Below are 14,266 nucleotides of genomic sequence, written 5' to 3'. Positions count from 1 at the left end.
TATAACCCCTTTACGATAACAGAATTATGTGTAAACAACAACTTCCATGCTGTTTATTTCCTGCTTCATACTGAAAACAGCTTAGCCCGCCAGCAGAGGCTCCTCGTGTTTTGGTGCTGATAAATGTGTCCTTCACATACAATAGGAGTTCATCTGGCAAACATTAAGGCTGCTAATTATGATCAAACTAATCAGCAGTTTTGCAATATTTAGACTCACATTCCTTTTTTAGCTTGTACTTTTTGTTTCAGGCCTATTCCCGCATGGCAAACTAACATTGCCCAAACCTTTACTGTTCAGTTAGAGAAGCTCACTGTGCAGTTGTTTTGTCGCCTGCGGGGAACAGGCCAAAAGGAGTTGGAGTGCTGTTCACTGAAGTATAAATGAATAATTTGTACTTGTACATCTGTCTCAGCTGTGCAGAAAAGCATGTTTATTCATCTTTTCACTGTATATCATCCCCTCTTTTACTCTTTCTCTCTCTCTCACATTCAATCTTATCTGAATTGCTAATACATTTTTATTATGAAACACTTTTTAAATCGCTATGAAGGTCATATGTTATGCTTCATAGGTTGTGCTTTGCATACAGCTGGTAGATTAAATTAAACGTGCGGTACAATAACAACTTAGGTTATGCAGATACACACATACACACACACACACACACTTGTAATTCTTCTCATCCTACCCTCTGCTTTTCCCAGGGTAGTTTCTCTCTCTCTCTCTTCTTTGCCTCCTCTTGTCGTCTCCACCGCTCAGCTCTTTTTCACCCCATCTGTGACCCACCCTACCCCTCCCACCTCCCTCCCATCCTTATTCACTTCTTCTTCTCTTCCTTCATCCGCGTTATTTTCTTTGATCGCCCTCCATTTGTTTCTCTACCCTCCCACTCTGCATTCTAACAGCGCTGAAGGGATCGCTCTCTCGCTCTCTATCTCTGTCAGTGCTCTCTCTTTCCCCCTCTCTATCTGTCTTTCTCCTTATTTGTCTCCCTTTGTCTCTATCTCTCTCTCCCTCCCTCCCTCTCATCCTCATCCCTCACTATCTCTCCATGCACACTTGATTCATTTTACACATTACCGGAGCATCCATCATTTTGCTGTGGGAAGGAAGAATCTCTCTTTTCTTTTCTTCTTGTTAAATCCGTGACCGTATTTTCCACTCTTTTTCCCGCTGTCCTTTCTTTTCCCAACTCCTACACTCTTTCTGCGGATCCAATCCTAAAGCTGGAACCAATATGTTTTATTTCCAGCTGGTCATCATGGCAGGGACTGTGCTGTTGGCGTACTACTTTGAGTACACGGACACGTTCCCCGTGCACATCCAGGGCTTCTTCTGTTTCGACAAAGCCTACTCCAAGCCGTTCCCGGGACCAGAGGACAACAGCAAGGCACCGCCTGTCCTCGTCTACTCCCTAGTAACCGCCATCCCCACTGTGACGGTGAGTCTGTGTTCAACTTGTAAAAAAAAATGTTCCTCCACAGGTGCTCATCATGCAAACACTGCTCAAGCTAAGCCCCTACACACATACACACACACTATCGACCCCAAACATGTACCACACATAGTTCCTCCTCATCTACACGTGGTGTTTGTGGATTGAAAGAGGAGAGAGCTGTGTTGGTGTATTCTCGTGGTCTCGCTGCTCCGTTTGTGTGGATGAGTTCTCATCATAACCATGGCAACGGGCACTATATTTGTCCTCCCTAGAGCAGTCGGAGATACCTACAGTGTACAGAGAGTCTGTCCTTATTTCCAGACTGCACGGCACTAAAACAGAATTAAACATCAGCTAAATGGCTTCCCCTATTTGTGCAATAGAGACGGCACAGTTTTCGATAGCTTGCACCAGACCGTCTTCATCCAACGCTTTAAAATCCATATTTAAGCGTGTTTTAATAATTAAACATCAATACAGAATTGCAATTTGTGGGTCATGAGTTCTTGGCAACAAGCAGCGAATACAAAATAAATATTTAATTGCTCTATTTTTACCATTCACAAATGTCACTACTATCAACTAAATCAGTTTAGAGTCAATATTGAAAAGCACAGCAAAACTGTTAAACATAAGATTATACTGAACCACATTACATTCGCTATACTCTCTTGTCAGTACGGTTGGATGTTAAAACATAGCTTCACATTCTCATCAAAGCTCGGTCTCCAGGACTGTCTGTCTTGTCCCCCAGGGCTTGTCTCTTTGATGTCCCATAGTTAAGTGGCATTATGACATGGTGCCTCTGAGCCACATATCTTTGCAACACACACACACACACACACACACACACACACACACACACACACACACACACACACACACACACACACACACACACACACACACATACACTGGCACAAACACAAGAAGATGCACATAATCACACATATACAGAGATTCCTGGGTCATTCGCTTCATTGTAATTGGGACTATCCCAACCCCCTCCTCTGCCATCCAAGTTTCATATATTCTGAGCTTATTGTTATTTAACAAATACGCCTGTTTCACAACTGTATTCATAAAAACATTTTGGGGTAATTCTGGAACTTATTATGTCTGTAAATGTTACATTTATAGGATTGGAACCAGTCTTTTATTTTGATTTAAGCTTATGTTTTGGATCAGAGATTGTGCTTGTGAGAGCGTTCTGATGATTGTTTCTAACACTATTGCACACACAGGCACTACTAACTCATATGACAGAACAACAGGTGCATTTTGTGTGTGTTTCTTTGAATCCTAGCATGCCCAGTAATGAATGGGGGCTGCAGGCACCAGGGGATGTGAGCTGTGCAGAGTGGGAGCGCAGTCGCATGATTTTGCCTGAAGTGTGAAGCGGGTTTTTTGAAAGTCAGAGCATCTGTGTTCTCTCTCGCTCCCAGATACCGCTCCTTCCCACCAGCCTCTGTTCAGATACAATGGAAAAAAGATTATCCATCTCTCATTTCTCTCAAATTTGATGCCGACTTTTAGCTTCAAACTAAAATGGATGAGCTGAACGCCTGACACATACACTTTTTGTCTGTGTGTGACAGCTCATGATGATATTTGGATTTACCAGAAACTGCAGTAGTTTCTCTTATTTTTGTTCCAGACCATCTCTCTTGTTGCTAGTGTCTCTTTATATAAAGATGAGGAGGCATAACATTCAGAATGACTGCATTTTCTTTCCTGCACTCCAGACATTTAGTATGGTGGGAGTGTCGAAAAATACTCCAGATTACAAACCAGGCTACAGCCAGGCTGGACCTGACATGTATTCCTTTGTGTTGTCTAGTCAAAAAAGATTCCAGATCATAAAGGTCCCCTATTATACTCTTATTCAACAATATATGAATGGTCTCAGATATATTCAGAACATGTCTCTGAAGTGTGTGGCTCAAGATACCAAACAGATCATGCATTGTAGCATCCCATAAACCCCTCTTATTCAGCCCTGTTTTGAAAGTGCTGATTCTGTAGCTTTAAATCAGGGGTGTCCAAACTACGGCCCTCAGGCCATGAAATATGGCCCACAAATTAAACTTGTGCTTTTCTTATATTGTACTTGTTCAATATATATGTACAAATATATTACACAGTAGTATTCATGTGTTAATAAGCCCACTTTTCAAATAACTTCAGTCAATTCATGTTGAAAACATTTTACAACAAATCTTAGTTGATAAAAAAAAGCCCAATCACGTATTTACATAACAAGCTTGAAATATAGCCTACATACTTCCACTTATTATAATCACTCTGGGGCTTCTGTTTTAAGGGATGAGCTGCCAACAAGATAAATAAAACCCTATAGAGAGCTGTGATGTAGGCTGTTTTTTTCTTAAAGCATATTCATGTATCAAGCCTAATTTACCTTCATGTTGCTAACTTATAACTTAAAGGTGACCTATCATGCAAAATGCACTTTTGTACGTCTTTTATACATGAATATGTGTCCCCGGTGTTCCAGGGAACTCACCAAGTGTCAGAAAACACAACCCTCTCTATTTTCCTCCATACCCAAATCTCTTAAAAAGGGGCTGCAACGGATCTGATACAGNTGTTTTAAGGGATGAGCTGCCAACAAGATAAATAAAACCCTATAGAGAGCTGTGATGTAGGCTGTTTTTTTCTTAAAGCATATTCATGTATCAAGCCTAATTTACCTTCATGTTGCTAACTTATAACTTAAAGGTGACCTATCATGCAAAATGCACTTTTGTACGTCTTTTATACATGAANGAATGGGCGTTTCTTTGACTATTTATTGGCAAATATGGGCATTACGTGAAGCCCGCAAAAGTGGCACCGCATTTCGAGTTGATTGTGATTTATAAAGGGAAACCGGCGTAGGAAGTGCCATACGCAGTCTTTTATGAATCGGAAAATGTCTGTGCGTATTTATTTGCTTTGTCCTACGTAAGCAACCTTCCCACGTCAAACCTACGCAAGGCTTTATAAATGAGGCCCCTGAACACAGAAGGATGCAGCATGGTGATGTAGTGAATATTTGAAAATATCTTTCAAACAAATAGTTTGAAGATTGCAACAGGTAACAGGCGCGATAGGCAGGTAGAAGAGAGGAGTGGAGCTGTGAATTGGCAAGAGTCTGGCAAAACTATACAAAGAGGTGTTACAGTTCAATATATTTCAAAACTGTTAAAAGTAAATATTTGTGTTTTTTTTTTAAATCACATTTTAGGGAAACTATCATTGTTTTAAAAAGATGCAAACATCTAGATAAAAAAACAGCAGGATCTGCATTTGTAATTCAGTCTCTGTAATATCCAACATCACAGCACTAGTTTTTGTGCAATACGAGGAAATACATTCAATGTAATCCTGCTGGTAGGATTCTTTAGAAACAGACCGTATCTATATTTTCCTTCAGCATCTAGGTAAGGGACAGGCATCAGAAAAACGCTGAGAAGAAGAAAGAGAGGATGGGCTGGTATTATTAGATGTGGATCTAATTAGAGTAAATGGGAAGCAGCTGTGTGATTGGGGGATGAAGAACAGGAGGTGGGCGGGAAAGGCCGTCAGAGCGGAGTGGCAACTGGTGGGTACATGGGCGTGTCATGGGGCAATAGTTTAGGTTATTTTGTGAATAATTTACTTCTTATTTGCCATATTTGCTTTATGGCCAACCCCAAAAATGAGTAACATTGACATGTAAGTTACAGTGATGGTACTAAAACAGCTACAAATCCAGATTCAGTCTCTTGAATTGAATATTACTGGAGGAGCAGGCACCTCTGCTTCTTTCTTTCAGTGGATTTACCAGAATGATTGTAAACATGTGGTCAAGAGTAGCAAACTGAACAAAAACTGAGGTGGCTGTTAATGTCATAGATATTCAAACTATCTTATGCTTGCTAACTCCATTAGCTAGCAATATGTCCAAATGATGTCATGTCATCTATGTTTGTCAATTTGTGAGGGAAATGTTTAACCACCAAACAACAAATCAACATTTCTAAAAAACAGAGCATTTCTTCCTTTACCTCTTGCTTGCTGTGACCTTTGACCTCTCGAAGGTTAATGGGATCACTTTCCTTAGCACCTTGGATTTATTTTAACCAGAATGAGCTATTCTCCTGGCATAAGCCTCTTCAACTCTGACTATTGTCCCACTTGATCATTCATCATACGCTTCAAACACCCGCCCCGTCCACACAGCAGCTTTAAAAAAATCTTCCAACGCTTCTCTGCCCATTGACTTTGAATGGGGGTGACGTCACTTTGCCTCGCTTTTCGCCGAACTACATTATGGGGAAGCACAGCGAAGATTTCCAGGATTTTGCTACCGTAGGTTCTCGTTTGGAATATGAGGAAATGAACACTCTGGCTCTCCCAGCTTGCACGCGGTTTGATTGGCTAGCGCTTGTACTGCCAGATTTGCATAAACGGGATTTGCTTCAAAAGTTGAACATTGCTCAACTTTGAATCCTGAAAATCCTGAAAATCCTGGAAATCTTTGCTTTGCTGCCCCACAATGCAGTTCGGCGAAAAGCGAGGCAAAGTGACGTCACCCCCATTCAAAGTCAATGGGCAGAGAAGCGTTAGAAGATTTTTTTTAAAGCTGCTGTGTGGACGGGGCGACACAATGTGGCTTTAATGACACCCAGCATCTATGTTCAAAGATATGACGACAACCACATCACAATACAGTTTCAGTGTATCAAGAGCTCTGACTCAATTAACTCTGGTATGACCGGATGATATGGTCTGCCTCCATATTTTCCCCAATCCCCATCTTTCTGTCACATTGAGCTGCATTATGCATGAAGGCTCTTTCCAAGGTTTAACAGACAGCAGAAGACATGGACTGGCAGCGAACGGACTCTCTTGTTCCCTATTTGTCTCCTTCACTCCTCGTCCATAAGCTGGGCAAACACCGTGGGATTTTAGAAATGTTGTTGTTTATTTCCAACTCATTCTGTAATAATTTGCAATGTAAAGCTAGAGCTCACAATATATGTTCTTTCACTGTCTGATTAAATAATAATAATTTGTGCTGGGTGCCAAAGCACAGTCCAAACAATGCATGACGAATCTGAAATTCGCCCCAAGTCTAAAATGATTGATGTGGTTGAAAACAGCCTCATAGAATACAGCGTTTTCCCAGCTGAAAACAATCTTCTTTTTTGGTAAAGTTTTCTCTTTTGTTCCTTTTTCGTACCTCGGTTTCTTGGGTTGCTCATTCTCCCCCTTCCTCACATTGTGCGATGCATTTTGAACCCACTCTGTTTCCACTCTCAAAGAGTGCACTCACTTTGCTTTCCCGTACTGTTTGAGAAGCTTATATTTAGTAGCATGAGAACGGAGGTCTCCAGGGCAAAAGTATTTAGCATTACTGTATGCTCTTGACCCACATAAAACAGGTGAAAAAAACAAACCGCTGCACTCAAAATGTAACTCCTTCACGTCCTCTTACTTGAGCTTATAAGTGGTTGTGTGTCTGTTTGTTGCACAGTGTGAGTCTTGATTTTCTGTTAGCGCTCACATTGTGCCACATGCATCTTAAGCCTGCAATTACCATTTGATTCTGTGTCACATCTGATCTTAACTGTGCGGACTGATGGGTGGTTTTGTAATGTGCAATCAGCACACACATTCAGTCTCCGTTGCACACACACACACACACACACACACACACACACACACACACACACACACACACACACACACACACACACACACACACACACACACACACACACCTTTACAGAATGTGTTTTCAGTGGAAATGGAGGAGAGGATGTACGCCGTCATCCACCCACACACTTACCTTCACTGATCCACTGAAACTCACGGCATATTTGCCAAGTACAACACAAGTGCTTCTATTTCCCTCACCCTCTCACTTCCTCTCTCTTCGTCTCTCTCTGCCTCACTCTCACAGTATTCTGCTGTAATCTGAATCCAGTACCCACATCAACACTCAAATCTAGCTGACCCTGGTATGTGCCGCTCAGATAATCCAAGTTTAATTTGACATCAAAGCCCTGAAGAATCGCCACTGCATTTAACATTATTAGTTTCAAGGCATTTGATCAGGTTCAAGAAACATGGAGGATATTTTTGAAAACCTGCTGTGGTTTAAAGTAAAAAAAACAATTTAGTTTAGTCATTAGCTTTAGTAGGAACAAAATCCTGACCTCATCGTAGTTATTCCACATAAAATGAACTGTATCAAGGACTTATTGTGCAAAAACTGAAATAATACTTGTTCTGGAGCGAACGCCAGTCCACACACACAAACATGTTTAAATAAATACACAAAAGGAAATAATATGATAGCATAAAAGACGTCATGAACAGATCAGAAATTATCCTTGAAAGTGCCTCGCAGAATGTTCTAGTAAACAAACTAAAGTTCAGTGTATACTTGAGCACTAACAAATGTTGCATTGTTTCACTTCTTGGCACATTAGTAATGAATTCAACAATGTTCAGCAAATTGTTGTTAACAAGTATTTTAACGATGTTTGATTTTGCAACAAAGATGGCAGGGCATCCAGAGTCGTGCCTGAGCTATCGTATCCCATCACTTTGTGTCAAGTACAGTCTTCAGTAGGTTATTATTATTATAAAAGTATGAAGGTATTAAAGTAGTGTCATGTAGATTGTGTTATATAGAGTAATTAAAAAAATCTATTATGTTCATGTTACTTTGGGGCTAACACTGAAACTCTCATTTGAACAGACTTGTCTGGCCTGGTATCAAAGCTCCACAGTGTAATATGATATTTATTTTTGTGTTAATGTGGATAAACGTTAAAGCAGTGATAGCAACATAATCCCCCGCTTGCCTTGAGGGCCTGGTGGTGGTAGGGCAGCGGCTGCCACAGTCTCTTAGTGGAGATAGGATTACGCTTAAAGCATTCTCAACAATGATTTAACAGATTCACTTAAAAGCGAGCAAATTAAGGTGGAGATTCTTCTAGGGGCACTGCACCAACTCAGGGAGTACTGAGCCTGTGAACATTTTCACAGTATAATATATCTTAGGCCCTAAAGAGAGTTTTGTCAAGTGATAAAAAAAACCTGGTTATGTCATCTGGGTCATCGCTGATAAGGCTAGGAGAACTGCAGATTTCTAAGGAAGGTCAGTTGAGAGACTCTTTGATTTGCATTGTGGGAAGTTTAAAGGTCACCTATGCAAAATGTTCATGTCTTTATGTAACAGAGGTGATCTCTGGGGCCTCAGATCTCGGTCTCCGTTACGTAGGATATAGCTTCATTATTGGCGAAGCATATTCATTTGTTCAACACTAAAACATTACACAGGAAGCATGTAAATATATGTAATTTATGCATCTATTTGTCACGATCTGTCCATAGTTTTAGTTTGTCTGTCTCTGTGTCCTGTTTTAGTTTGAAAAGTGTTCCCCCTCCCGTCTTGTCTGTTGCTGGTGATTGTGTTCACCTGGTGCCCCTGTGTTTTCTCCTCCCTCCTCACCTGTGTCTTGTTGGTTTGATTAGTCCTGTGCGTATTTAGGTTCTGTTTTCCTGTTAGTATCTGTGTGTGGGAGATCCTTGTTGCTGGTGACTGTGTTCACGTGAGGCAGTAATATTGAGGCTGTGTCATGTACCACAATGAGTAATAAATGCCCACACCGGGTTGTATTTGGACGTGCTGCCTCTGCCTCCTTGCTTGGTCGGGCCGCTCAACGGTCAGCTTCACAATTTAATACATAAATATGTCTCCCCTCTGTGTTAAGAGATTCGGAAAGTTTCAGGAAAAAAGATAATCATTCTTTAAGTCCTGTTCCATTTATATAAAAACCTGTCTGAAAATGAGCTGATCAGATTTTGGCCACTTTATGATATCACAATGTTTTTTGGGTTGTGTAACCATTAGCCAGAAACCAGCCAAGGTAAAACCTGCCCACCTTATCACTTGAATATCCTCCTGGAGCATCATTGTGTTTTTTCAAAGCAAACATCTTGCAGAGGGGCGTGGGTAGGGGCAGTTCATTTGCATTTATAGAGGTGAGGCATATTGCCTCTTAAGTTAAAGCGGACCTATCATGCTATATAATAATGATATAGTGTAGGACCATACCGATATAAGGCATATTTATACCTTTTATTTTTCAAAATACCAAACAGATCATGCATTTTAGCCATTCCTCATTTCGCTCAATTTAACACTGTCTTTTCATGGGCTGATTCTGTGAGAACAGCACCATCTACAGACCTGGCATATGTACTACAGCGTCTCCAGCTCTTTCGAATGGCAATGTCCGTGGCTGTCTCCTCCTGATTGGTGGAGTTGGCCCAATAGCCGTAGCGCAACTTCTGTGACGTCNAAACTTCGCGACGCGATGAAAGCAGTTACTAAAATAATATCCAGCGGATGCTTGCAGAGCCGTCATTGGCTGAGATAAGTCCGGCCGTGCGTCATGCCTGAGGCATGACGCACGGCCGGACTTATCTCAGCCAATGACGGCTCTGCAAGCATCCGCTGGATATTATTTTAGTAACTGCTTTCATCGCGTCGCGAAGTTTACAGAGAGAACAGCTGTGAGGTCCGTGCAGAAAGCAGAGCAGTGTGTCAAATATATATCACTCACAGTATAACAGGCCTACATTACTGTCTGTATTTGTATGCTGTAGTTTAGTAGATATCTACAAACAAAGAGTCAACATTTTTCTAAGACCATTTAGTGCTTCACATAATAAAATACACAACGGCTGTAGCCTGATTATGCTTTAGGAGCAGTAGGTGTGTGTGTGGTAGTGTGTAGGGTGTGTGTTGTACAGTGCGTAGGTGCGGCAGACAGACAGGTCTCAGTTGGTTTGGTGTCCTCTGCTTACTTTTAATACTTGTACAACTTTTGGCCCGTAATTTCAATTCCCCATTTCAGCGACCAGAGAGAGAGGGGGGGAGGGATATATCCAGTCTCTGATTGTGTTACGTTATTATGAGAGTGCTCTCATATTTGTTTAATTCTTAAATTGTAGCCTATATATTTATATAAATACATGTGTGTGTGTGTGTGTGTGTGCGTATATATGTTCGCATCTGTAGCCTGTTATTGTCTCATTATATCGCACTGTCAATGAATTAAAAATAAATATATAAGTCGTCATGAACACATCTGTCCATCAGAGTGCTGCTGTGCCTCCTGTCATCATTAATGGACGTCTCTTTAAAATGACCGCTCAGAGGAGAGGAGTTCTCATTTCTCTAACCGCCTGCTGCTTCCCCTCCTTTCTCCTCGGCTCCCCTCCTCAGTCCTCCGCTCGCATCTCCTGTGGGCGGCACCAAGTCTCGAGGAGAGGAGTCGAGGATAGGAGTCAAGGAGGGGAAATTTGAGTATTGAGAAACCTCTATTCTGACTGACTGCATGAAGAAGATCGCAGAAAATGACGACAGAACAGCTAAGAAAGACATCTCACACTGTGTCAGATTTTGGTTATTTTGGGAAGGTCGAGATAAATTGTTTGGTGGATGCAATTTGAACCAGAGTAGCAGCATGGAGGTAGGATCGTCACCAAAATAAATAAACAAGTGGTCCGAAAAAGGTTAATGATAAAAAAAATACACATAGCCTTCCTCAGGCACTGTGTTTGTACCGGGGACAGGAGACCCCCCCTTGATGAGAAACTGTAAGAAGTGATCGGGGAATCCCTCCGGAGTGGAGTCATGACGACTGGATCTGAATTATTGTTTTGTATTTGGTGCTTTTGGTTCCAGCTGTCGATCAGCAACTACTATATATCCATAATCCACCAGTTAAAGGAAATACAACCAATGTGTTGTGTTATATTAGCTGTACAATTTACCACATATGGTTTCTTAGTTTCCATACCTCCTGTGTTTTACGAGCGACTTATCAAGTAGGCTATTGATGAACGGCATAAAACATGATTAAACATGATAGTATATAAAACCATGCTCGTATCTATACAACCTATAGAAATGCAAAACGGCGTCAGTTTAAAGTAATTTGTGTCCTTCTGTTTACCGCATAATTTATGAGAATACATTTCTTAACAAGAGAACATAATCGAGGGGTGATCAATAATATTTCCGTATTTATATATTTCTCCAAGTTATGTTTTTGTGTTCTGAGGAGTCTCAAACAGGCGTTTGTTAAATCATTTTAAGATTGGCTTTAATCAATTTGTGAAAATGAATTCTTCATAATATGATAAATGAGAGGTAACATTTTATTTATGGTATTATTTCCACATATTTCTCTCCATTCTTCCTTCTGCCAACGGTGTCGCAGTTTCTCGTCTCTCCCGTTTTTGTGCTTAGTGCATACTCATGGGTCAGAGTGTGCGTGGAGGACCGCACATTTTCCCGTCAAGTTTGTTTTTTATAAATCGCAAACATTGCGTAGACACTGGCGTACGGCATCTTTTGAGCGTACGCACCATTTATAAATGAGGCCCCAGGTCATTGTATTGTTGTAAAAACCAGCCTTGAGACTACTATACCTACATGATGAACTTGAATTCTCTGTTTCCTCAAAGACACTGTTGCTGTCGGTCAAAGTTGAGAATTCACATGTCAAGTTTCCCTCCTTCTTCTAAGCTGCTGATCGTGTTAATTTCAAGGAAATATATGTATTTAAATCTAAATGTAGCTATTATAAATACAATATCACCGAACCTTAACAGTAAGCAACTCCTCTCTAACCACACAGCTAATCTTCCAGCTGAGGCAACTGCGGCAAAATTACAAATCCAATCTTTCTGATGAGATCTCAGAAATGTGATGAAAATGTCAAATCTAAATGTAGCAACTCTTTTTTCCCTCTCTCACCTGGAAGTGGAAATTGGTTTGAGGTAGACACATATGGTTGATGATGGGAGGCAGTAGGTGAGCCCGGCTACAGCACAGTTCCCCTGTATTAAGACTCCCATCATGCTCCCTGACTGCTCTATTGTTATGCTAATGTTTAGAAAATTAGGTTTCTTAGAAAATCCAGGCTTTTCCTGTTCTCATTTTTCTCCTTTCTCTCTTCTATATTTACCTTCTATTGTTATTGTAATAAGAGTTGTCATCTTTGACAAGCACCCAAAAGAAATCTGCTCACACACACACACACACCAAAACTCACAGATGTACAATCACACACGCCTACGTAAGCGCTGTGAACTAAGGCTCAAGTAAGCGTATAGAAAGATCTTGAAAGAGGAGAATCAGGAAGTAGATACCTGCAATCATCCTTTTCTTCTGGCATTTTCGAGTTGATTGCAATTGTCTCCGGCATTCTATTTTAAAGCACAAGCTGGGGAATCACACATATACACACACACAAGCACAGACTCCTTACTGACACACATCCGTCCAACGCCATATGCAACTTTGTCCAGAAGTTTGCATACTGTTGAGCCTCGGGAAAATCCTTCATAAATAACATATGTCACATATGACAGACAGAGGAGGATTGTGAAGAGCCACCGATCAGCAGAAAATATTAGGGTGTCTCACTTATGGGCATAGATATGTCTCATAATTATTTGTGTGAACATAAAAATAATTTGTGTGTAAATATGTGATTTGTAAATGTAAAACACCATCCACAAGTGCATTTAAAAGATTTGCAAATTCACAAATAAATTTGCAATTGTAAAACGGATCTGTAAATACGCTAAATATTTTCACAAATAAAAAAAAGATCTGTGAATATCTCTTTAACATTTACAACTTTCGATCAGGCATTTGCGAATCCATTTTATATTTGTCGACCAAAAATGCGCTTGCGGATCTCAAATCTCTGCTCGCGGATCTCACATTTCTGCTTGTGGATCGTCTTTTTACACACACGGAATTTTGAGACATATTTTCCGCCGGTCTCGGCTAAAATATACTCGTGTCACTCGGTTATTTTCGGAAACCACGTGATGGCCTGCTGATGACGACATTTCCGCATGATTTCAAAGTAAGAGCATTATGGTTTGTTTAATGCTCTGTTTTTTATTATAATGAACAGCGGAACGTTAGATGCATTCTTTATCATCATCATCATCATCATCATCATCATGTTATAGTGATACAGTTAGTTTGTGTTATTGGGTTCAATATAGCATATATCGAGCACTTTCGTTGATGTTGAAGTCAGGCTATATGCCACTTTCGGATCCTGGGGGAGCAGCTGGCAGTGAAGCAGCCCAGATAAAAACAGCATATATCGAGCAATTTCGTTGATGTTGAAGTACAGGCTATACGCAGCTTTCGGGTCCCGGGGGGAGCAGCTGGCAGCGAAGCAGCCCAGATAAAACTCTTTCTTCATTGTTTTTTGTCTATTCAGTCAAGCGGGTCAAAGTTTCAAAGCACTTCACATCTTATTAATCGGCCTAATTTTACCTTACCAGTGCAGTAATAAAGTAATCTGTAGAAAAGCACCGTATTTAGGTTAGCCTTCATAGTAAGGCTACATTAAATGTTATAATATTCATTGTGTCCTTTCTACTGTATATGCATATATTCCTGTCTTTTGCTTTCATTTGTATTTAATGTTATTGTGTTAATACTTGTTCCCACACATTTCACAATTTGGGATGAATGAAGTATCTATCTATATATGATATCCACAGGGGCGGGGCGGGTACTGTAGGCTAGGGAAGGCAGCCTTCCCAAATATTTGTGTCACTGCATCCTGGTAAAATAAAAAATATAATGTTTGTGTCTTTGACATTAGCGCTGCTATGCAGCCACCTGTGCCAGCCCTGTACTACGAAGCCAGTTCAACAGACCCTGGATATGTTATCTTAACTAACCCTAACAAACGAAATCTCGCTATGGGGTCCTAC

The 14,266-nt window shown here is 40.7% G+C and overlaps 1 protein-coding gene across 3 annotated transcripts in view; it reads left to right on the top strand.

The window, feature by feature from the left end:
- Positions 1–14,266, top strand: part of plppr2b (phospholipid phosphatase related 2b) — a 61,949-nt gene that overhangs the window by 27,164 nt on the left and 20,519 nt on the right. For 2 of the 3 annotated variants that reach the window (XM_010777049.1, XM_010777050.1), the window contains exon 6: positions 1,256–1,444. In XM_010777049.1, the coding sequence (XP_010775351.1) occupies positions 1,256–1,444 (189 nt within the window). Of the gene's footprint in view, positions 1–1,021; positions 1,445–14,266 lie in introns of those variants that run through there. The other variant, XM_010777051.1, reaches the window with a different exon arrangement.

The sequence above is a fragment of the Notothenia coriiceps genome, unplaced genomic scaffold (genome assembly GCF_000735185.1).
Source record: "Notothenia coriiceps isolate Sejong01 unplaced genomic scaffold, NC01 NC01_scaffold00017713, whole genome shotgun sequence".
In the NCBI taxonomy this organism is placed as follows: domain Eukaryota; kingdom Metazoa; phylum Chordata; class Actinopteri; order Perciformes; family Nototheniidae; genus Notothenia; species Notothenia coriiceps.
The sequence above is the reverse complement of the archived record's forward strand: the minus strand, read 5'-3'. Positions and strand labels throughout refer to the sequence as shown.